The following is a 24,694-nucleotide window of genomic DNA, read 5'->3' on the forward strand; positions in this document are numbered from 1 at the left end:
CTGATTAAACCGCCCAAAGATCGCAGCATCTAAACATATAGCCTCCTGAAAGGGTTCATATTGTATATATTTATCCATATATCCATATAGTGTAGCCATATAATCCATAAAAAAATAAATACATTTAACAAATACACAGTTTGTCGCCACAATTGTATCGCTAACACATTTTTAAGGAATATATCTCAATAAAATCGTGTAAATTCCGCATGAACTCCACCTTATAAGTCGGGGGGGGGGGGGGGGGGGGGGGGGGGGGGGGGATTTGTCGGCCTTGAATTGATCGTCCACTTTTATTTACCGTTTAGTATTTTTAGTATATGTACAGCATGTGTTGCATTTTCAGTAGGTTTGTATGGAAAAAAATTTGGAAATCCTGACATACATGGACACGTGCGATTACCATAAAGGTTAACAAACACGGACAGTAAAAAGAAGGATGCTGATGATGAGTGGTCATGTTGGCATGGCAACGAGACACCGTGAACGAGAAAAAAAAAAAGCCATGGGTGCATTTTTTTTTGTAAAAAGATCATCCTATGAAACAGTTTCTTATTTTTTACTTTTTAGTGTTTTTTTTTTCCCCTACAAATTGTCCTATGACCTGTTCAGACATAACAACAAAAATCATCCCCCCAAAAAATCATGCATAAGTTACACCTCAATGCTGTCATTAAAAAAAAATAATCCTTTTTTTTTTTTTTGTACATTTGAAGCCGTTTCCACATTTTTTTTTTCCTTTTAATAGAAACGTTTTTCCCCCCAACAGCAGAAGTCTGTGGTGTATTGCTCCATAAGAGTAGATTCCTCTCCTGTACATCAGGAGGCGCTTGAGGCAAAAAGAACAAAAGGGTGCTGGCTCGCAGAGAGAAAACTGCTAGTTCTTCTCCTTTTTTTTTCTTTTTTTCTTTTTTTTTTTCAATCTCCTTTTAAAGAGTCATGGCAGGGTGGGGGACCAAGGCTACTTCCCTATCTGCAGAGGTCCTCCGGTGCAGAGTCTCGCACATTTTTCCTTTTCTTGCCGTTGCCCTGGTGGTGTGGCCGGTTACTTGGGTGACCTTTGCTGTTTCCAGAGGAGCGAGAGGAGCTCTGCTGGCCGCCCTTGTGCTGAGCGCGGGCCTGAAAGGTAGACAGAGGGGCGTGAAGATGGATGATAATTGCCTGGAGGTGCCGAATCAAACAGTTATTTAACACTGTAATGGAGCACGGTGACTTTGCGGGTCGCATGTAAGCCTGGAAATTGAGAGGTTCCGGATTTTAAATCTCAGTCCGGGGGTTTTCTCTGGCTTCATTAGCATTCCAACAAGAAGCATGCTGGGCTTACTGAAGACTCGGCGAAATTGTCAATAGCTGCAAATGTAAATGTGTTGGTTATTTGTCTGTTTGGGGCTCGGGGGAAACAAATCTACCAACTCGGCTTAATAATAATTCAAATAAATTAATAATAATAATGATATATTTTTGGCACCCAGAACCATGGTTGGCAATGGTTCAAGTTTACCGCGCAGACATTTGTTGCACACACATTTAGTCAATAGGATATGGTTGCCATGGAGGAACAGAGAAAAGGAAAAAAAAAGATGCCCATGGTCTGGGGTCAATTTAAACACACACAAAAAAGGACAAAAATAAAGCTTTACATAATTACTGCTTTATATAACTACTGCAAAGCGGAGCTGGGGTAGCATGGTGACAAAATGTCCACACGGGAATTTGAGCATAATGCGTATTGTGACTCACTAGCCTGTGCATACTACTAAAGGTCACGTTTTTTTTTAAAAAAGTTTTCAAAAAATTCATTGAGTGTTCTTTCAGGTCTATGTTGCCGTGTCAAAGACGCAATGTTAGCGGAGCGCACCTTTCCTCCCTTGTTGCCTACAGGCGGAGTGCTGGTCGTGCAGTTCTGCATCCGGTGATTGGTCACCACGGCCGACTTTTCTCTGTGAGCGCCGGCAGCTCGACCCGACTGCTGCTTGGCCGTCTTGCACGGTGTGCCGTCCGAGTCCTGGGGGGAAAAAAACGGTTTGGCAATGAGGATTCCGCCGTGCAACTACAAATAACGTACGGTGCACTGAGATTCTCCGTTTAGAGGTCAATCAATTGAGTTTTTCACCTGAGATCTCAAGGAAATATGCCCAACAATTAGAAACAACGCGACCAGTGCGGCGTGCATGCTAGCACTGATGTTAGCTGGCTGGTTAGCATCGCTCTGTGTAAGTGTTTTTACTTGATTTTATGAAGGAGACAAAGTCTGAAAAAAAAGACTGAAAAACTGAAAGTAAATTATAATAACAACAATAATACCCAATTTGACCTGAGGTCGGCATGTTTTATTCAACCTAAAATAAAAAATCTGCTTTGTATTTTAATGTTTGTCACCCTGGTATTGCTCTAAAAAAATGTGAATCTCACCATGGTAGTTAAAACTTTAGGCCATTTTTTTCACTTTGCATATGTTTATATGTCACAAATTTTCCACTTACTAATAAAAAGTACAATATTTATTTTACACCCCAAAAAAATTCAGGCCAAACTCGACCTTTTGTTTCATATTCCAGAAAAAACAATATAATCTAGATTTTGTTTTATGTCACAAAATAATTATGAAAATGTAGAAAGAAAGAAAGAAAATTCCCATATTTTTATCAAAATGTATTAAAAAAAAAATACATTTTTTTAGGCACTCCCCCATTTTTTACATCACTGAAAATTGCAAACATGTTTAAAAAATAAAATGAGATTTTTTTTTTCCCCATTGACAGAAATTATGTGGGGGAAAAAAATCATTTGTGACGTTTGCAACAGAGTCCTGAGGGCGTCCCCGCTGTACTTTGAAGAAACAAGAATAGGAGGTTCAAGATGAAGGACTGACCCCGTCGCTGGAGCTGGAGGACGAGGTGGAGGGCGAAAGCGGGGACGAGGACGGCGACGAGCGCAGGGAAGGAGACGTCGACGATGACGAGTTGGACGACGAGGTTTTGCTCCTCGTCGGCAGGATCACCACCACGTCGTCATCCTCGTCGTCCTCCTCCGCCTCATCGGGAACGTTGTTGTTGCATTGGTCCAGCTGTTGGGACTCGAACAGCGTCACGTCATTTCCTGAAACGAGCACCAAAGGGATAAATGAGCCAAGATTTTAGGCATTAGGGTCCAAAGTACCAAGGCAAATGTAAAGCTTTTTTTTTTTATTGGCCTTCCACTTATTATAATATAATAACAATAAATGTGACCCGCATGAAAAGGTTACAAGAAAATCATTCCGGAATACGGCGCAAAACATTTTTTAAGATGCAAAATACAAATGTAACAAAAGTTGAATGTTAAGATATCACATCCGGGTGAAATTTCAGGATGGGCCTAAAATGCACGATTTCGAGGTGGACTTCAGTTGACCTCTGAACTTTTGAACATCCAACTGTTCAGTCTTTCAGTACTTTTCATTTTTCTCTAACGATGAGCTGAACGGCAAAATTCGCAAAAGGTGGAGGACTGTTTGAATACCAATTCGAATTGATCCAGGGAACGCGTTGATCGGCATCTGTTGTTTTCAATCGAAATGGTCAGCCCCCGTCTTCCTTCAAGTTTTCTATGTGGCCCTCAGGGGAAAAAGTTTGGACATGGCTGCTTGCGTGTGAGTGTGGACTTTTGTTTTGGGTGACGTACGGTTGAGCGACAGGTCCTTCTGGGACGGGCTCCCCCAGTTCTTTCGGATCCCCTCCCTGTACTCGTCCACCTCCTGAGTCACGCGGATGATTCGGCCGAGTATGCTGCGTGTAAGGAACAACAGTGTTTACACAGTAAAATGCTTGCACAATGGAATGGAAACTACTTCAAGTCTCATTACAAGAAATGCAGACAGAAAGTTTGCGTGTAAGAACCTGCAATTAGAAATTAGGGGGAGAAAAAAAAAAGGCCAATCAATCATGTAAACCATATTTAGTAGTGACACACTCGTGCTTCGGTGCTGCTGCTTTCATTAGCAACAGGGTTCAAATGGGCTCAGTATTTAACCCATTAAGGCCGGGAGCACATAACCGAATTTCTATCTTTAAATCCGGGAGAGCGTAGACGTCTTTTTTCTTTTTTTAAATTAAATTCTCGTTAGCTAATGAAACGTATCAGGATATACACGGTGTCGTGAGCCTTCGGAGGATGTACTGGATTTTTTTCGGGCATGAATGGTGGACGCAGACGATCGGCAAATAGGGGCAAGCACTGGTTCATTTGAATGCCGCATGCAAGCTTTGAGGCAATACTTGAGGAAATGCTTGTTTCGATAGGTGCAGCTGTTTTGGTTAGCCACAACATTCGCCAATAGTCAGCAGTTGACTATTTCATATCCATATGTGAACCTTATTATAAGCATTATTTGTTTCCTGGTGGGGAAATTAACTCATTCACTGCCAGACATTTTCAGACCCTCTTTGACCATAACGTCTGGAAAAATGTGAAGAAAAAAAAAAAAAAAAAAATTCCTGGGATTGAATAGCTGGACTGTGAAAAGACAAATAAATATGACAATGGCAGTGAATGAGTTAAAGGGACGTTCATTTGTCTTAAGAGGACCTTGCACGACGCCGTCTTTTCGAGGGACAGAACACCGATTGGTTTTTTTTTTTCTTTTATGAGTATATTTTATGTAACGTATGTGCCATCCGAAGGAAATCTTAAACAAACGAGGATGACCATTTGCCATTCACAATGAGCCGCGCTTACCTCTCTGTGTCGTTGTTGGGGTAGTATTTGGCGATAGGTGACACGGCGTGGCTGAGCACCACGTAGGCGTAGTCAAACGCTTGCTTCACCTGCATGGCGCCGTACGAGCTGCGGCCAACGTCGTTGTCTGTGGGATAGCATGATTCTATTTGAGAAGACGGGCAGCTGCAGCCGAGCGCAGACTGTGGAGTTCAATAACGGCAGCGTCCACAGGGTGTAAGGTCATGTTAGCGTGCGTGCTTTTTGGGCTCATTTCTTGAAGTTTATCCTTAAATGCTACAGTATAATGACGATGGAACTTCCAGAGAAGACTGAGGGAAAGCGAGAAACGTGGGCGCTGCAGCAAAGTGGAGACTGTGGTGCAAAATAAGGTGGCGTGTTATTCCCACCTGGCTGTAGCGGGTCCTCGATGTAGAGCATGGAGGGCCTGTAGCCGTCCATCATGTTCTTCTGAACCTCGTCTTTGGCCACGTAGCAGCCGCCGTCTTTTATCCGGATGCCCGTTTTAAGGTAGTTAAAATGGCGTCCGTAGAGCTCAAAGAACTCGATGAGCAGCACACCGAAGTTGATGTTGGGGCTGCAAACGTCCTCCCTGTAGTGGAGCTAGTGGAGGGAAAACAAGAAGAACATCATGTCCAGGACTGTAAATGGTGGATTAGTACAGCAACTCCCAAACTGGTGGTGTGTGAGCCACAACTTGAGGGTCTGCAAAATCATCAATTTCAATCAATGATAATGTATCGTTTTATTAAAATTCATACCTACACGCAGGGAACCCCTAATTCCTCTTCGGCACCTTGCCGTGAGGCCAGTTCAAAGTTCTGATATGATTGTGACACACTGCAAAAATCCATCCTTAAATATGTGCTGCACTTTTAGCTCTCTTTTCGCATGTCGTTTCGCACGAGTGAGGTAAGGTGACCTCTGCAAAAATATTTGCGGCTTGGAATGGAAGCACATCATTCGGTTCATGTTGATAAATGACTGCTTTTGCAATTTGTATAAATAGGCACCATGTCTTTGTTTCCACTGGGCATGATGTGAAAATGACTCCAAGTTAAATTCACTTTTCTTTCCTTTTTTTTTTAAGACACTACCTATGGCAACCAAATAGCTAAGTTTGGTTGAGGGACTGCACATGGTAGTTTTTACGGTTTTGACTGCATTTAAAGAAGCACAACACAGATCCATCCGCTCGTCCATTCCAGTTTATGGAAAAAAAAACAAAGCATAAACTGGAAAAATTCCAATTAAAATTTTTTATGTAACCCAAATTGTTCGTAAACAGGGTACGTTTGTTTCCACTGTAATCTCTAAGGCATTTATTTTTAAGGGTAAAGTTTTAAGATGAGTTTGTAATGACAGTTTAAACTAGGCAATTCTCAACTTTTTTGGGAGGGGGTATTTGCGGCAGGGTTTGCTCCTACAGCATGAAAGTATTTTAAGACACAAAATGTTAAGTAAGAATAATATTCTTTAAAAAGTAACATAAATACTTCCTTAAAGAGTGCTTGTTTGAGCCAGCGGGGGGCGCCTGTACAAATAATCAGACAGACTGCCTCAATTTGAGCCAGGCAAAACCCTATTAATGCTTTTTAATTAGCATTGAGGTTATTAGTTCCTTGAAAAAAAATCCTTGGAGCCAAAAAGTTGAAAAAAGCCTGTATTGGTGTAACGGAGCATTAACACACCTGCAGGAAGCTGACGGCCATGAGGAAGAGACTGTAGGAGCCGATTCCGCCGGTGAAAACCTCGTTGAGGTCCCTCTGCAGGAGGAACTGCTTGAGCACCAGGACCAGGTAAGGCAGCACGGGGTATTTCTGCACACCAGCAATTTGATGTTGACACATCTGAGTGGCCTCAAAGCACAGCAGGGGCTCTTGAAGCAACAGTACCTCTTTGAATTCCTTGATGAGGCAGGCCGCTTTGACGCCGCTCTTCACGTTGAAGCTGATGTCCACCTTGACCTCCGTGAAGGAGTCGGTCAGCTTGATGATGGGCACCTGAGACGACAGGACACCAATGACAATGGCGATCTCGTTGGTTTACGCTTCGGGGCTTGATTTCCGTGAGTCGGTGTTCAGGGATTTTATTTTAACGCCGTATCGCCCAGTCGTGGTATATTCATCAGTCTATACCGTACACACTTTAAAGTGCAAGTCAACCCAAACATATTTTTTTCAAGACATAGTTTTTTCAAGAATATGTTCTATGAGTTGAAACAAGGCATTCTGATAAATATCGCATTTGTGGAATAAGAGTTAATCCACCCGTTTTTACTTATCTCCGGGGGCGGCCATTTTGTCACTTGTGTCGACTGAAAACGACATGACAACTGCTCAGGGCTCAGGTAACGACTAATCACGGCTGGCCTGTTTTCTGAAGCTGAGCCGTGATTGGTCGATACCTGAGCCCCGAGCAGTTGTGATGTCATTTTTAGCCGACAGACGTGACAAAATGGCCGCCCCCTGAGATGGCTAAAAACGGGTGGATTTTGCTGCTTAACTCATATTCCACAAACGGGTTGATGGGTTGATTTCCCCTTTAAAGAGTTATTATGTCTCTAACAAACTGGCAAAAGAAAGTTTTTGCCAGCCGTGCATTGGAAAGGCGCAATAACCGAGCAGGATTCTACCTTTGGCCACAATGCGACGCGGGATTCAAGCTAAGGTAAGCCATTTTAAAGTAAAAAGAAAAACGTTTCTGTCGTTAGAAGCACACGTTTCTAATCCAACCGGTATTTGTTCGCGGGTGTCAACACGATTGAGGAACGGAGATTTTGGGGGTGAGTCCGAGCTCCACTGTTCTTACTCTCGTTTTTTTTTTAATTAATCCCCCCCCACTCCGCCAAAATGCAACTTATTTGTTTATTTCTTCTTCATGATGCATTTTTGGGACTAGTGTGATTTATATTGCAAACTTATAGTGAAAAAAATATGGGATTTAAAAAGGTTGGTTCGCAGCTAAATATCAATAAGCAACTCTTCATTTCTATAAATCTATGCAAGTGTTTGTGTCAAATAATCACTTCTACAAACATTTCAAGGAAATCACAATGTCCCATCACCGGTGAGCAACAGGCCCGCAGGCCACTCATGTTGTTGTCCCCTGGTGCACAGTATATACATGTCCTATTTGACATCTTAACCACCAATATCTGTTGATCTATCAATTGTGGACAATGACCAAAGTTGACTCAAATCAATCGAGGGGACAAAAAAAAACATCTGGAGCAACGCAAGTTCAAACAAAAACATTGTCGCCTACGTCAACTTTTTGCTCCTCCCTTTTCCAAGGAAAGAAAACTGAGCGCTTGTAAAATACAGAGATGGAATGTTCTGAAAGTGGGCCAGCAAGGCAACGCCATCACAGCGCTATTGGACTGGGAGATCATTCCTTGGGGTTTCCTCGTCTGACAATTTCTCAGTGGCGGTTGCAAATACAAGTGAAGAAGAATGGCGATCCAAAAGTAAGTTCGCGCTCACCGTGGCTTTGTCCAGAACTTTAATGGAGTTCTTGTCGGCCACGTTCCTCTTGCGGAGAGCCTCCTCCAGTGTCCAAAGGGGGAGTGTTTCCCACTTCCCGAATACCACCAAATCGATGTCACTGTGGAGACCGCGCAACAAAAACAAAACACTCGCAACTTTAAACCTTGGGTGAGAAATTCGCAAATTTCGGGAGACATCAGCTCATCAAGCAAACGGATTGGATTAAAAGTGGTTTGCTTTTTTTAATTGGTCTTTTTTCATATTTGATGATGATACAAAGGATAGGATAGCAAAGGATACCAGAGATGCTAAAAGAGGGAAAATGTGATAAAGGCAACAAATGCATGGCACAAAAAAAAAAAAACAGTAGAAACAATTTATCCCGGCAGCTCAGTACAAAATGGCGACAGGTCATAAAACAAAACAAAAAAACCGGAATATACACGTTTGAAAGTTGAGAGCAGGTTACAATATTTTAACATTTTCCTGTGAGTTCACATACCAAACTTCAGATGGGCGGAGGAGGCGTGTATGGGGTAGGCCTTTTCTTGTACAAATGCATTCTTAACGGTATGGTACATTTCATATCAAGCGAAAGTGGAGTTTAAAAAAACCATCAAACAATAAAATTTTTTTTTTTTTTAATTATTAAGGAAAGAAATACAGCAAAACCAGGCGGAATGACTATGTTGGGCTCGAACACAACATTAGGGAGCAACTACATTGTCAGAGCCACCTGGAACACTAACTGCCATTAAAGGCGTCGTCTCTGCTGAGAAAGATCAAACTGAAATGAATTGCGACATAAAAAAAAAAAAAAAAAAAAGAGCTGGACGCGTCTCGCGTAACTTCTTTTCAGACGTCAAGGACAGCTGCAAATGTAAAACGCAGGCAAACTACTTCCAGGTTGAGAGTGCGCTTGATTAGTATGACATTTTGGGACATTTTATTTGACAAAACATACATTTTTAACGGCTCGAGTGAAAATCCAAATGAAAAGGGCTATTATGCAAATAAATGCGGCAATGTTTGGCAGATTAAAAAAGACCACATATGATAAGACCCATTCGCCTCAGTCGGTGCTGCTTGTCGGTTAGCAACATATTTGAAAGGGGCTGATTAAAATACGGTCAATCGGGGCATGGAGACTTACGGAAGAAATAAGGTAATGCAACCACTGGTATTTTTTTCATTTGTTTGACTAAATGTTCAAATAACACCTTGAGAGAGAGAGAGAGAGAAAAAAAAAAAGAAAGAAAGTCCTGTATAGTTAAAGGTTTAATTGTCCCGACAAGGTTGGTGACTCACCTTGTTGGCAAATAGAGACCCGTGCTGAAGCTTCCAAACACCTGCACCTATAGAGGAGAGACATAATTGCACACTATTCGTCACAACAGAAGCAAGTATGCAAATGCGGCGGAACAACGTTAACGCACATGGGTCAATTACGCGCTAATAGTTGTTGGCGAGGACACGACAGCTGGAAATAAAAGTTCATTTCCCAACAATCTTTTTTGCCGCAGAAGACGTTCTCCAAACAACCAAGCATCCCACAGGCGTGGTGTAACCATTACTAAATTTTTTTTATTTATTTTTTTTTTTTAACAAAACATCACCCCCCTCCATTTCCGGTTACAATGAGGAGCATGTCGTAAAGTAAATTAGAAGCGACAATAAAAACAGAAATAGTACTTTAAGCCAATGATCTCGTCCACCCTTCCGCCTTTTAAATCTCCTGTTGAGCAACAATCGCTGCTGGCTAAACCAAAATAGATTCAAGCCTCTCTCACACCCAAGGATAAAAGTGTAGTGTCTGTGTGTGCACGTACACGGCTAAGCCGATTGCAGAACTGTGTTTTTGAATGAATGAACTCCAGCCGACCGGTTGCCCTGCCTACACGCCCCGAGCTGTAACTTATGTTGTTGAAGTGAGTATAGAGGAGGGCAGGGGGTGCGCCAACGCTATCGGAGTGTAGAAAAGGGGGGTGTGGCTTCAGAATTGTGCAATAACAAGATTTTCAGCTCCCCCAGGAGCGCTCTAGTTTGACTTTTTGAATGTTTGCATTGTGTGAAATTGATTCATTGACGATTTAAAGAGCTTGATTTTGTGGCTGCTCAAAGGGGAGTTTTTGACACAGTTTACACTTTGTTTATTCAAGACAGGACATTTAAATGTATTCTGTTCGCATTACTATTTTGTGCCACACCAATTCAAATCATATGCTAGCAAATGTCTTCTTTAGAAAATACACACAATGATTCAACCTGTTTTCACGGAGGACAAGGGCTGCTCGGTTATGGAAAAAATATGAATCACAATTATTTTGGTAGTAATTGAAATCACAATTATTAAAACAATCATTTAATTTTTGGGTACAAAACTAGAAAATGTAAAAAAATATAAAGACGAAATAAATTTCTTGATAATACTATAATTATGTAAGTTTATTTTGGACCTAACCAAATCATACTTGAATTTTACAACTGTATAATTTCAAGCATTATTTCCTATGCATTTATATCCAACATAAAGGCATATTAATAATCATTTTTTTACGATTATTTTATAATCGTAATTGTAATTGAATTTCGATTAATTGCACAGCCCTATGGAGGACTACAAAAATCGGAGAATACTTACTGGTGAGACGCTGATATTCCGAGGATTTGGACAATTTTAAGTTTAACAAGGTCTCGCAACGATTAATCGATTATCAAGGATAATTACGTGTCAGTGAATTTGATCATTGATTACCTGTCGATTAATCGTTGCGCCTCTACGATCGAGACAAGTTGGATGTACGCTGTATCAGCAGCGGATACTCAAACTGCAGCGACTCAGACTCAAAAGACACAGCTAGGCTTTTAGTGGTCATTTTTGTCGTTTCTAGCTATATATCGTCAAATGTATTCAAAGGGAGAACAGGAGTGCGTTGCAGTCAAGTGCGGTAGCAATACCTCAGCGCTTGGCCAAAGGTTGTGGATGACGCCTTTAATTCTGTCCACCACCTCCAGCCTCATCTTCTCCTCCTCCGGCCGTGGCGAGATGTACGCATAAAAGTCTCTGATCTCTTCATGTAACCTGGAGGACAACAAAAAAAATTGCAGTTAAAAACCCGCAGCTATTAATTGTCAAATATTACCATTAATATTCAGTTAAGATTAGCTGCATGTTTTGCTTTTTCTTTGGCTTATTGGGGGTTCCATCAAAGAAGGGCACCGTCTTTGGAATAGACTTTTAACATTTCTATCAAGAGAAGTAATAAAATTACAGCTGAAGCGATATGGATTTAAGATTCCCCCCCCCCCCCCCCCCCAAATATTTCAATCTATTTTTTTCGGCTTTGACTATAGAAAAGAAAAAAAAAATTGCTTTGATGGTCTATTGCTTTTTAGGGTTAAGTTTATATTTCTAGGAAGAAAAAAAAAGGGTTTTTTTCCCCCACCAAGTTTTTTATTAAATAAATCACTGCTTTTTCAACATGTAAATCCTCAGCGCGATTGCCTCTAGTAGCCTTCCTTGCTCCTTTCTTGTCTTACTCAAAACAATGTGCAAATCAGCGATCAGTGTCTGAATGTAACAACAACAGTGAAGACCGCACAAAAGAACGAAAAAGAAAAAAAAATCTGTGCCGAAAAATCAAAACAAACTTTTAAGGAGCACACAGAGTTCAAGTTTAATCATAAATACAGTTATGAATTTTCTTTACAGGTCACGTTCCGCTCCGACGGAGACTGACCTTTACTCATATTTGTGGGAAGTTAATAATTAGTAAAAACAAAAAGAGGAATGTGCACTTGTGACAAAGGAGGACACACGGCAGAGGCCTGCGGCTTATTTAGCAAGCAGGCAACAATCGAAATGAGGAATCCCAGCTGCGGCCCACCGGCGGTGTCATGTGGCTGCAGCGCCGAGGGCATGCGACCTTGAGAACGGGTCACCCTGCCCGCATACGGCGACCTCTTTCCCTGACCGCCTTTATCTGCAAAAACGGAGGCACGGCTGGAAAAACAGGATTTGGAATACTGCTCCAAAAAACACCCAAGAACCATAAACAAATCGGAGCTGGGCTCATATCGGTGGATTCACGCGAGAATGATTTGGAGCGACAAGCTGGGTTATGTGCAAAGAGCCCATTCAGATTCGTCATCCAAGTATGTTCTGCAATTAATGATGATTTCATTTTTCAATTAATGAGTCAGTTATTTTGCCGATTAATCGGATTTTTAAAAAAAAGGTTTTATTTCCATTCCTTTACTCCAAAACAGGGCATTATTATTTTATTACAAAATGTTGGCCACTGTTTTCCCCAAAGTAAAAGCAGATGTCTTATTTTGATTAAATACCATACCATAAATTAGTCTGATTTCATAGAGGACCAAATTTGAAATTTCAAGGATTTGGACACTTTTGAATTGAATAAGGTCTCAGAACGATTCATAGATTATCAAAATAATTATAGATTAATTCGATTTTCCCTTAGTTGTTGATTAATTGTGGCACCTCTATTTTCACACTTTGTTGGGTAGAGGTCAGGGCATAGTGAATTGTGTCACAGACCTTCTGAAGTCCTTGATTGGTCTTAAAATGTTCATTCCAATAATGTGTTCTATGCTCCTCCACTAGTCTAAACATGGCATTGTGATGAATATTATGTTTGTGAAATGTGAGTTCGGCAGCAAAATGAAATGACATCAGAGTTGCGCAGCGCTCCGGTAACGACCAATCGCGGCTCACCTGTTTTCTGAAGCTGCGCCGTGATTGGTCGATAACTGAGCGGTTGTGGTGTCATTTTTAGTCGACAGAAGTAACAAAATGGCCGCCCCCTGAGATGGACAAAAACAGGTGGATTTTGCTGCTTAATTCATATTCCACAGACACAATATTAATCCGAATCCAGTGTTTAGACTAGTCGGGCTGCATACAACATATTATAAAGAAAAATGTTGGGGTTGACTTCCACTTTAAGATTGGGGGGGGCGACTGCGTTTGACAAGTCATCAGAATTCAAAGCAACGCCCTTTATTGACATCCACTTTGGAATTGTAATGCCTGTTGGACTGCATTGCTACTTCTGAAAATGTGTTCGTGAGTGAGCCCTTCCGATTTGTGACATCACAAGTCGTGTAATTTACATAAAAGCGGCGCAACACTTCTTTCGCGACCCATGATCTGTCACTTTCAAGTAGCACTGTGTAGCTCAAGCCAAAAACTACTGTAGGCGGACATGCAGTGTTTGCACAGATTAGCATTGGCTCGCGGTGCTATCTTCTTATAAGCAACAAACTGGTGCAAGTTCAGAAAAGTCAACGTGGTTGCTGAACTGCTTTACTAACTGACAGGTGTAACTTGGGGATGAAGTGCTGCCTTTCCCAGTGAAAATACATTTAGGGCTTTGACTTCAGCTTCATAGGTGCTCGCTTTTCTCTTCAGACTCTGGGAGGTTTGGGAACAAGGGGCCACTCGCCAAGTCACAACACTATCCCTGACCCAGGTCGTCATGGAAACAAAAGCTGCACACGTCGTTGAAAACATGCGACACAACCCCCGCCTCCAAAACATCATTTCAAACAGACTTTTCGGAGTGGATGTTAAGTGTCCTGTAATTCTTGATCCATTGTGTATTTTGACTAAAGAGTGTCAGAGACCTTTTTGAAGACAATTGTGAATTGTGTTAAATTGTGGGGGGGGGAATAATAAGTTCAAGTTGGTTCCTTAAAAAAAAAAAAAAAAAAAAAGACCAAAAATAATACCCTTATCTCTCGTCAGGTGCAAAAACAGCCCATTTTCAAGGGTAAAAAACACTTTAACTACCACGCTGAGATAGCCGATTAAGTTTGTTGTTTGCTTGAAATGGTCCAAAATAGCGAGCTGGGCAACGCTCCCATCTAATGACTAATCCCTTCTATTTATTTATTTTTTTTCTCTCTTCTCTCCCTTCCCTTGTGCAAAGTGCAGTCTCCAGCCTACCGTCACAGGACCATTAGGTTTCATTTGACGCTAAGTGAAAGTCAACAGCTCCACTCTGCATGTTCACAACACAGCTCTCTGTCGCTTTTGGGGCCAAAATAAAACAGCACAGTCTATTTCATACACAATGCTAGTTCAAAGACTTGAAAAAAAAAAAAAGAAATCACACACACAAAAATAATGTTACAAAATATTTTTGATCTGGTGAATTAAGGGTTTTTAGTAACACAGTAAATGCTCGACTACATCTTAAGTTTCATTCATAAGTTTCATTTCAGGGTAACTGGGCCAGGCCACGGAAAGTCTCCTCGCCCACACAAGCTCCTCGGATTGAATTACAGGTCCTGTGGCCCCCGCGGCACCGTTTATCCGATTAATCCCCCTTGCCTGGATTATAGTAAAATTACGTCATGTTTTGCAAAAGCCAGAGTTCCCCTGAGTGAAGGAGAAAGGGTATTTCCAAAACACCATTAAGCTCCACTCCAGTGCTGTGAATGTTAGCATTTCTCACGGTGCTAATTTTGCGCCATTCACGATTCACTCAAGCCCCGATTCGATTCGATTTTCAGGTCCAGATTTTCGATGAGATTTTAAAAAAAAATTGCTACCATGCTTGCCTCTGTGCACTAGTGTGGTTCTGTAGCCATCCACAAACGCAATACGCAATGATGTTTGGCGCAAAAGCATCATTTGATCGACACATTCAAAACGTGCTACGCAACAATAAAAACAATGAACTAGCACATACACACAGGCTTATCTATTAAGACGCCTAGGGAACGTTTCAAAAATGTCCCCCCGAAAAATGCAGCATATGCAAGCAAAACAACAAAAAGTTTCCCCCCTCTAGCCTGTGATGTCATTAAGAGTCTTTTTTGCTTTCTTGCCACCTCAGCTTCGCCGACGTCATGACGCTATTTTGACCGGCGAGGGCCAACCTTTGCAACCAAAGACTCGCGAGCGTCACGTGACACCGCCTAGCCTAGATTGCGAGGTGAAAGAACCGTACATGGCACGCTGCTTCTTTAAAAAGAGGACAAGCATAAGCAGGAGGCAAGGCGGTGTCTATGTCTCACAGATGGCAGATTCCTAAATGTTTAATCCTCGAGCTGATCCGAGGTGCTAATTGTTGGCCACGGGGACACACGGCAGCAGCTCAAATTACATTCATTTTATTATCCAAACTCCCATGCCCAAAATGGGAATCTAGCGTACCTGTGTTCTACTGTAAAACTTAATGACAGTAATAAAGGGAAATTGCTGAGTCATGTTTGAGTGCCGGTACGGATGGAAGGAATGTCAATAAGCCGCAACCTCACACTTGATGTGCAAAGAGTTTCGCGTTTGTTTTTAATGACAAGTAGCCTCACCGGCCGTGCGCTCGGAAGGAAATTTCGCATGGAGAGGATTGCAGCAGAGCCATCACGGAACATTATGGAAACACAGAACCCGGGAAAGGTGGGCGCGGTTTCACAAGGGTGCACGACACCCGGCTGTCAGATATGAGATGGCCTCAGTATGTGCGGACAATGTGATGTATAAAATACTTTGCGGCAACACAACTGGGGGTATGTGAATGTCGGGTGTTAAATTTCACACTCCGAGCCCCGGCAAACACACGTGGTGTGTTCATCGTGGAAACTACCGGAACGCTGAATTTCCCCTGTGGATGAATAAGGTGCATTGGTGCTTTGAGATGCGAGTGACCCGACTCGTGAGTTTTTCCCAGACATTTGGACACATCTTTGCTTTGACTTGCGAGTTCAAAACTTGAGATATGAACGCTGTGCGGTGGCAGTGAAATCAATTCGGCTCACTTCATAATCGCAGCGCTTTGGCAAATGGCAAACAATTCTTCCAAAAAGATGCTCCAACCTGTTTAAGGCCACTCCGAGTTGAAGTGGACTGCCAAACTAAACATAAAACAAAGGGAATTACTCTTTGTTTTTAACACAACCATAGATTAGCCTTTCAGTCCGCTGGCATAATGCTAACGCTAATTAGCATCGATGGTCGAATGGATTGAAAACAAATGATGCAACACGTACACTGACAATATAACTCACATTCGCGTATAATCTTTTGCACGGGGCGGCTAATATTGGTGGCGCTGTAAAAGGAGTTGAGGCGTTTTTATGCATCCCACTCGAGCTGTAGGCAGGGCACGCCCCACCGCAACGTGATTGGCTTCTGTATCCAGAAGCCATGCCAACGTATAGTGAGAGGAAAAAAAAACCCCGGCATGCTTGCCGACTAGATGTCACAAGGTGCATAACTTAAATTTATGAGTGAATGGAGGCAACGTTTTGAGCCAACTTTTTTTTGGTGACATTTTTCATTCGTGGTGAGCGTTTGAGAGCAAAATATGAGCACTGGCTCAATATAAGGTTGGGAAACACTATACTCTGACTCCTACTATCACCACCACTACTTGGCCATAGCGGACATCTTGTTGTCCTTCTTCAGACAGCAAACTACTTGTTAGACCAAACTCAAAGTCGCGGCGCACTCTATTCCGCCGCAAGTGCTCGGAGACATGATGAATCAATTCCGCACGCTCTTTACGACTGATTTATCGATTACAATGGTCCATCTCTAGTGGGCAATAAAACGTGAAAACAATCAGCACGCGTCTGGCACCTTGAACAAAAAGTGCAAACGTTGCTCGCTTTATCAGAGCGGGGCACATGCGGGTTTATCCGGCGGATAAGGACGACACGGGAGGCCTGAGTTATGTGGTGCACGTGCATCTCAGGCTGGACCTGGCGGCAGCAAGCATGCAGGCGGGCAGGGTTACACGCCACATGAAAGGCATTAAGTATTTAGTAATTGACACACTAGTGTACAGGAGCGGTATGGGCGTGCTGGTGCTGGGACAGCGGCAAATTAGACCACAGGTGCGCAAGTGACTTAACCGTTTGGTAGGTTATCGCGGAATCATCAGGCATCGCTTCATTGCCTTGGCCTCATCTGCCATTTTAGGAGCGGAATCGGTTGTGGGCAAACGTTTCACACTTTCAAATTTTAAAACCACAAAAACCTGGCATTTGAACTCGAGATTGACCAATGTTTTTTTTTTTTTCAGGACCGATACCGATTATTATTAGTAGTCAAGGAGGCCGATAAGCAAATTTTGGAAGCCGATATTCATTTTCAGTAAAAAGGAAAATCCCAGAACTTTAACTCCGCCCGCTCGGAGCGCATTTTGGGCTGACGATGACGTCAATGTCGGATATATGCGGCCTGGCGGTTCGGATTGAGCTCGCATTATATATATATAAAAAAAAAATATCCCATAGGCATCAAATCTAGGACCACATATGAAAGTGGACAAACACTTTGCCTTACTAAGAAGACATGATGCATGTTTTTGAGACAAATAACATGCACCTCAATCGGACACTTGTTATTTACTTTCCCAAGACACGCAGATACGCAACATAAGGATGAAAGAGCCGCGGGCTGCCGACCCCTGACGTAGACCATGATACTTTGCGCTGCTGAGCCAATAGGAGCGCATGACTGGCCAAGCCAAAGCGGAAGTCAACCCAAACATATATTTTTTTCAAGAATATGTTCCCAGCAGGCCCACAAAGTTGAAACAGGGCATTCTGATAAATATTGCGTTTGTGGAAAAAGTGTTAATCCACTTGTTTTTGAGTCATCTCTGGGGGCGGCCATTTTGTCTTCTGTCGACTGAAAATGACATCACAACCGCTCACAACCACCAATCACAGCTGACCTGGTTTCCGAATCTGAGCTGTGATTGGTCGATGTCAGCAGTTGTGATGTCATTTTCAGTCAGCAGAAGACAAAATGGCCGCCCCCAGAGATGGCTAAAAACGAGTGGATTAACACTTTTTCCACAAACGCAATATTTATCAGAATGCCCTGTTTCAACTAGTGAGCTTGCATAGAACACATTCTTGAAAAAAATATGTTTGGGTTGACTTCCACCCTTTAAGTCTTTTTTTTTTTTTTTTTTTTAGCACCCTTAAGCGGCAATTGAATTGCGATTGTTGTGTCACTGCAGTTTGTGACGGCAAACGGCCGCAAACAGAGGTTGGAAGACAGGGCAAGTCGGCGGTTACGCCGCAACACGCTGCCGGGAAGAACTTGAAAATAAAAGCGTACATTGATGCCTTGCTATAGCTATATTCACTGCACTGCTAGGACACACACACACACACACACACATGAGCTTTTCTTATAAAACTGATGACAATGAATAGTAATGCAGTCACATAACGACACGTAGGTTTTAGCTCTTCCGGGAAAGGAGGGGCTGGCACTGATTTATAACCCATTATCTCATGAGGGGCGGGTTACCTGACCCCCCCGCTCCCACTGGAGACGGAGGTACGACCCAGCGCTGCTGTTTCCACTCGATCATAGTTTTTGTATTTACTATTCCTACACATCTATATACATCTATAGTAAGGTATGGTTTATTTTGAAGTCGGCCTTCTTACCGCGTTTGCGGCGTTTTACTGTCATGCAGAACGTAAACAATTGTTGCTGTGGTTATCTTGCCTTCATCTTGGCAGCGTACACGCAAAAAAAAAAAATCGGGTACCCCGAGGCGGAAAAAAATGCCTCGAGCATGTTTTATTTTTGATCAAGGGACCCGAATTGCACGAGGATTCGTTTCACCTCTCGTGTGAAGTTTGCATGCTCTCCGTATGCAACGTGAGCGTTTTTTTTCACAAGAAACTGGTCTTTTTCGCGCATGTATGAACAATAAGAACGTTAACCTTTTATTTCTTGAAATTGCCTCAAGTGGAAGTCAAATGTTTGGCAGTGGCCACAGCTAAGCCAGGGAAGGGATTATTTCTATTCCCGTTATTTCATACTGGGGAAAAATAAAACAGGAGTTGGTCCAGCGCCTGCTGGGAGTTCCTTCATTTGGATCCGCTCAACAACAGCCGACTAGAGCACACTTCACGTGGGAAGCTCTCCCGGGCTATACTGACTTCCCGAATCCATATAGAGCAGCTCAACTTCAGAGCTACGCCAACAGGGGGGAAAAAATAGGAGGGAACTCTCCCCTGATTGGACAGCCACAAAGGGGGCTCAGGTTTCTGCCTTGGGTTTACGGAAGTCAAGTCCGTGCAGAGCATGTCAAAATTGTGAGACGGGACGCTTTGGGTTGGAGAGAGAGAGAGAGAGAGAGACAGAGAGCGCGAGCGAGACAGAACAAGAAAGGGCAGTGTGGAAAACAAATAAGCACATGCCGTTGTCTCCCATGTCCAAATATAGCGTAGACGGTCCCCCGGGCGGAAAAAATTGTAAATGTATTCAAGACGTACGGCCACTTTCACCCTCGCCTGTGCTTGCGAGGACACAAATCATATGCTGCGATGGCTCGCAGATTTATGGCCGCTTGCAACCTCAAATCACATAGAGATGGATTTACACGCTGCAATATGAAATAAAATGAGAAGCAGCACAACAGAAGCTCGGTTAGTCCAAAAACAAGCCAAAATCTCAAACTTCGAAGCTCTTGGGCTTGATGGATATCCACGAGGTTCGAGTGGTCCAATTGCAGTTTTTGCTCTCAAGTGGCGAAATTGAGCAATGCGTAATGGCAGCATAAAGGGAAAAAAAAAAAAAACACAAATGAAATCGGCTATCTTCAGACTGGAATCGGGCTTTTTTCAAATAAACCAGATGCGTTGGGGATTTCTGCCAACAATAATTGGTGGAGCACACACACCCGCGCCTACCCAAACACACACATAAACAGTATTAAAAACGACCTTATAAAAACTATCTTTGTAAATCTACGAAACTACAGCAAAGGCATAGACAAACATAAATATAAATACAATGGAACCTTGGTGCACAAAAAGCCCAGGTGATGAACAATTACCATTACAAACAAAATTGTCCATGATTAATTGCCTCTACTTGCGAATTATAGAGGCAAATATAATTTGACAATCAATGGTCCAACTCATCAGGTACTATATGTTTCAATACCTAAACAAATCAGTCGTCTTCCGTCCTTCATTTGAGTGGTTGGGACGCAAACTTTAAATATTCAATGAGATTTTATACTCCTCAAAGGCGTAAAAAAACGACAAATCTTTTGGTGACCTAAGACATTTGTAATGTACTGCAGAAAAATGGAAATATCAGTAGTATGAAAAATGTTACATTTTTTTTCATGTTCAATTGTTCTAAAGTGCTTAAAAATGATCAAAAAGTATCTATTTTTTGAAATGTTATCCAAAGCATTCTAATTGGTATCCTTACAGTATTTTGTTGGACTAATACAAATAAAACAAATTCAGTTGATAGCTTTCAGCTATCATTTCACTGCTTTTCACCGATTGTAAGTTTTTGGCATGGTATCATTTCCTTTTTTTGTTTTGGTCTTCTTTTAAAAAGTTATATAAAACACCCAGTTTTTCCTGGCTCAAATTGATCAGATGTGGTACCTTCCTGACCATGCGCCATGCCACGTATTCTGCAAAATAAACTCGTTTTTAGCCATCTAAGGGGGCGGCCATTTTGTCACTTCTGTCGACTGAAAATGACATCACAGCCGCAGGCGGCTCACGAGACGGGGTGGCCAGGCCTGATATAGCGCCTCCACAGTGGCGAACGCCGCAACTGCAGTTGAAATACGTCACTGCCGCAGACATCAATGGCGTTGTGTTGAGCAATATCAATCGCTCTGCCCGGAGGCGGGTAGCAAATTAGCTGGAGGCGGCCGCCTCGCAATTTTGAACGCAGGAAAAATGCTGTTCAGTAGGGGGTTTTTTTAGTTTGGTTTTTTTTACACTTATTTGACAATTAAGTTAAAAATGTGACTGAAAACATGGCCTGTATATTTGCTGATGGCCACAGTGTGAACCTGGAATCCATTTTTTCGTTTGGTAATTCTTGTTCGTCAACTTGACTTCTCCCGTGGTAAAACAATATGTCCCGTCACTCAGCCAAGGGCGGCCACACTCTCACTTGTAGTATATGGTGACACAGGAGCCATAAAGCGGCGTTTGACACATTGACTGATTAACATGATGTCCCACTATATATACACTGTGTGCATGTGACTTACTGTAAATGTGCCCGAGGCGCCATAGAAACAGTTTCAACCACAAGATCGACTACGAGCACAAAAATGATCAACAGCTGGGTTACATTCTAGGGGAGCGTCACAAAAGACGATTCGATGCGGTCGGTGTTCGATATCTCAGGCGCGAAACGATTCAAGGACGGTTCGATTTGAAAGTGGAACGATTCGGTTCGACTCAAGTGAGATTACTGTTCGATGCGATATAGTATGGCTCAGTTCGATAGTGTATGATGCAATTACTTTTTTGTTGTTATTTTTCATACACATGTGAATGAATTTGTCGGTACTGTAAATGTGCCAATTCCTTCTAAGATATAGCCATCCAATAAAAGACAGTTCGATACGTATATGGATACATTTCAAAGTGAAACCATTCGATGCACTCGCACCTTATAAATCAAAAAAAGGTTTTCCGGTTCAAACCGGTTTTTGTTACACCCCTATTACATTCCCTCGAAATAAAATCTTAGTTATGGTTGCCCACAAAATGTTCTGTGTGGAAACCCAAATAGTTGCTCCAATCATATTACATAATTGCAGCTGCAAATGGTTATCATATTTTTTTTTATAGCTTGTTCTGAACAGAAGATAAGGGGAAAAAAATGGAATGCAAGCAAGTCAGGCTTCCTTGACATGGAAGACCAGATCTGGCCTGCGGGCCACACTTTGCCCACCCCTGCCCTACATGCACATCGAGTTGAAGGCCCGTGAGATTTGCCGACATGCGACCTTCGCACATGCTGCGTGAAATGTACCGCATGTGTGTCCGAGAGTGGGTGGATCACGTGACTAGTGTGTCAAGTACGGAGTGGAGTGGGCGTACTCGGTGGCATTGGGTGCACGTTGTGTTCATGTGCAGCAGAGCTGGCCCAAGGCATGAGCCAACTCAGCACCTGCTTAAGGCCCCTCGATCACAAAGCCGGGAGTATTGACGAAGTATGGAAAAACATTAACTCGAATGTTTAATATGGGTCAGTTATTTCCAATCGGATACTGATATCGGTCCCATGTCAGCCCCGCCCCCAAAAAAGCATTGGATTACATCGGTCTACATCCAAAATCTCTGATATTAGCACTGAGATACAAGCAGTCTATTCCAGACTCCGCTCCCACCATACACTGAAAGTAAAAAAAAATATTCTCAAAGTACTGAAGTAAACTTCAATTGTTATTTCGCATTTCGAAGAGTGTGATTTGTTTTTATCGACTTTATTATGGTTCTTTTATTCATTTTATATTGATTCGATTCAAGTGCAGTACATTCAAGTGCAGTTTGAGGTTGACTTTATGCAACCCAAATGTTGTTGGAATAAATGGGTCATATTTTCTCATACCAGCTGTCGCTGACTATTGTTCTTTGCTTGAACAGTAACACTTTATCAGGTCTCTTCTAGCATTTCATACTAAAAAAAAATAAATCAAAGGATATATCATTCCTGCTCATATCATATCAGATCGATTTCTGTACTGGGCAGTATGCTTGGCTGCAATATCACTATCGTATTCGAAGTGAAAAAGTTATATCGGGACATCCCTAGTTTATTTAGAATTTTAAAACCAAAGTTTTTGCACGTTTTTACATAGTTTCAAGGTCTAATTATTACATTTTATTTGGATTTTTTTAATTTAAAATATAAAAACATAAAATAAAGTAGAACACATGCAAAACATGAAATGTACTCAAACATTACAATTAATAAAAATATTGCTTCAACTGATGGCAACAAAATTAAGAGCGATTCAAATTAAGATCAGACTTTATATGATGACGCAAGTGCTTCTGGGTAGCCGAGCGCAGAATTTAAAAACGCTTAGATGTAGGTTGTTCTAAGCAGTGATTGCATGATGAAAACATCGCACCTTAGACTAAATTTTGTTGTTGATGAACACCTAAAAATGCCGAAACTAGGTACTAATCTTGGGCCGATTGGTGGAGGGTGTCGATACTAACCTCCAATACTTAAGACCAAAATGTATGCAGTGTATAATAATCTGAAAATGGAAAAAAAACCAGTTGGTGCTTTGTGAGGAAAATGAGTTATCCCAGCGGAGCAAACAAGAGGAGAACGCAAGCGGAAAGCAAACCATTTTGAACAAAACTAAGGTTTCAACTTTTACCAGGGTGACACCAACAGACAGTAGCAAGAGACAGATACTTTTGCCCGTCGCAGTCGCACTGCTGTCAGTGTCAGACAGATGCAGTCAGATGCAGTCGAGATGAAGTGGAGAGTGACCAAAGTGATGCTTTTCATCTCCAAGATGTGAGCAGCTAAAATGGGCAAGTTTTTTTTTTTTTAAAGTGCTCCTCTAAATTACTGTCAATCGTGATGTTTATTAGGTATCAATTAATAAGGATTTGAAGGACTTTGTCTACCTAGGCAAAGTGAATTTTCCCAAATGTATTCTTTTTGGTTGACGACACGTCAATCATTAATATATACTGTATTACAAAATATTTGCGATATAGGGATATGGAGGGCCCCTTGACTGGGTTGGCCTTGGGCCCTCGATTTCTCTAAAATGCGGCCCCTAAAACACAAACTTTCTCTTACCCCACGATCCCTTCCGAGTAGTTCCTGCTTTTCCACGGCGTGCCGGCGTACACGTCGCGGCCCTCCGTGCCGGGGCCACCGTTCAAGAGGCTGGAGTTGAATCCGAAAGTGCTCGCCTTGTTGTCCCGTTTCCGCTTATTTGGGTGCCCGTCCGCCGGGCCCCTGCTGTTCGGCGCGGCCGCTCGATGGTTGCGGTTGCCGGACTCCAACGGCAAAAAGTCCCGCTGCTCCACGAGCTCGCCGTCCCCGGTGGGACTCGTCATGATCGACTCGGACGGCCCGGTCCCAGCGGCGAGGAGGACGGCTCCGGACGCCGCGCTGAGGCTCGCTTTCAGGATGCCGAAGCTATTGTTGACGTGCAGGTAGCCGAGCCCTTGCGTCGTCTCCCAGATCTGCATCCACAGGTTGTTGGCGGGTCCGCGTTGTTCTGGTTGGAACCAGGCGATTCGCGGATCCATCAAACGAGAGTAGGCAAGAACACCCGCCCCCCCCCCCCACCTCGTCCCCACCCCCAACCCCACCCCTCCTCCCCACCCTCCCGTGAACAGCTAGTCAAGCTAGCCTTAGCTCGCCTCGCTTTGCCCCTCCGTTACTTCTTCCAATTTTGTCCCTCGGAGGTGGCGGAGACACACGGTGGTAGAGTACAGGAAGGCGACGAGAGTATCCGTAGACTGTTACCGGCGCCTGCTACGGTTGTTAACCTTTTTTTTAAATAACCCCAGTGGGGAACACGAGACCGTGCGGTACCCGATGGAGCGTCTCTCTCTCTCTCTCTCTCTCTCTCTCCCTGACCCTTTCCTCAGAATCGTAACTCCCTCAATGGCGGAGCTTAGCTAAACTGCTGCGTAGTAAGCATGCGCGAGTGGAAGGTGGGCGGGGAAAA

At 42.7% G+C, this 24,694-nt stretch overlaps 1 protein-coding gene across 1 annotated transcript; it reads right to left on the reverse strand.

The window, feature by feature from the left end:
- Positions 1 to 257: 257 nt before the first annotated feature.
- On the reverse strand, positions 258 to 24,642 carry tent4b (terminal nucleotidyltransferase 4B). The gene is made up of 12 exons (XM_086026157.1): positions 23,812 to 24,642; positions 11,163 to 11,286; positions 9,513 to 9,559; positions 8,202 to 8,322; positions 6,612 to 6,719; positions 6,408 to 6,536; positions 5,106 to 5,319; positions 4,717 to 4,843; positions 3,664 to 3,767; positions 2,873 to 3,099; positions 1,859 to 2,005; positions 258 to 1,119 (listed from the first exon to the last, which is right to left on the reverse strand). Exons 1-12 carry the CDS (start codon positions 24,267 to 24,269, stop codon positions 970 to 972), a joined length of 1,956 nt encoding a protein of 651 aa, XP_085882283.1. The 5' UTR covers positions 24,270 to 24,642; the 3' UTR covers positions 258 to 969.
- Between the last annotated feature and the right edge of the window lie 52 nt (positions 24,643 to 24,694).

The sequence above is a fragment of the Filicampus tigris genome, chromosome 3, assembly GCF_054856515.1.
Source record: "Filicampus tigris isolate MCC_2025a chromosome 3, RoL_Ftig_1.0, whole genome shotgun sequence".
Lineage (NCBI taxonomy): Eukaryota > Metazoa > Chordata > Actinopteri > Syngnathiformes > Syngnathidae > Filicampus > Filicampus tigris.

Bases quoted from the DNA above. Each gene is read 5' to 3' on its own strand.
- tent4b (XM_086026157.1), bottom strand. From the start codon at position 24,269: ATGGATCCGCGAATCGCCTGGTTCCAACCAGAACAACGCGGACCCGCC. The intron at 4,844-5,105 runs GTGGGAATAACA...GCTATCCCACAG, and splicing joins CGAGGACCCGCTACAGCCAG to ACAACGACGTTGGCCGCAGC. The intron at 3,768-4,716 runs GTAAGCGCGGCT...CCTTACACGCAG, and splicing joins CCCAACAACGACACAGAGAG to CATACTCGGCCGAATCATCC.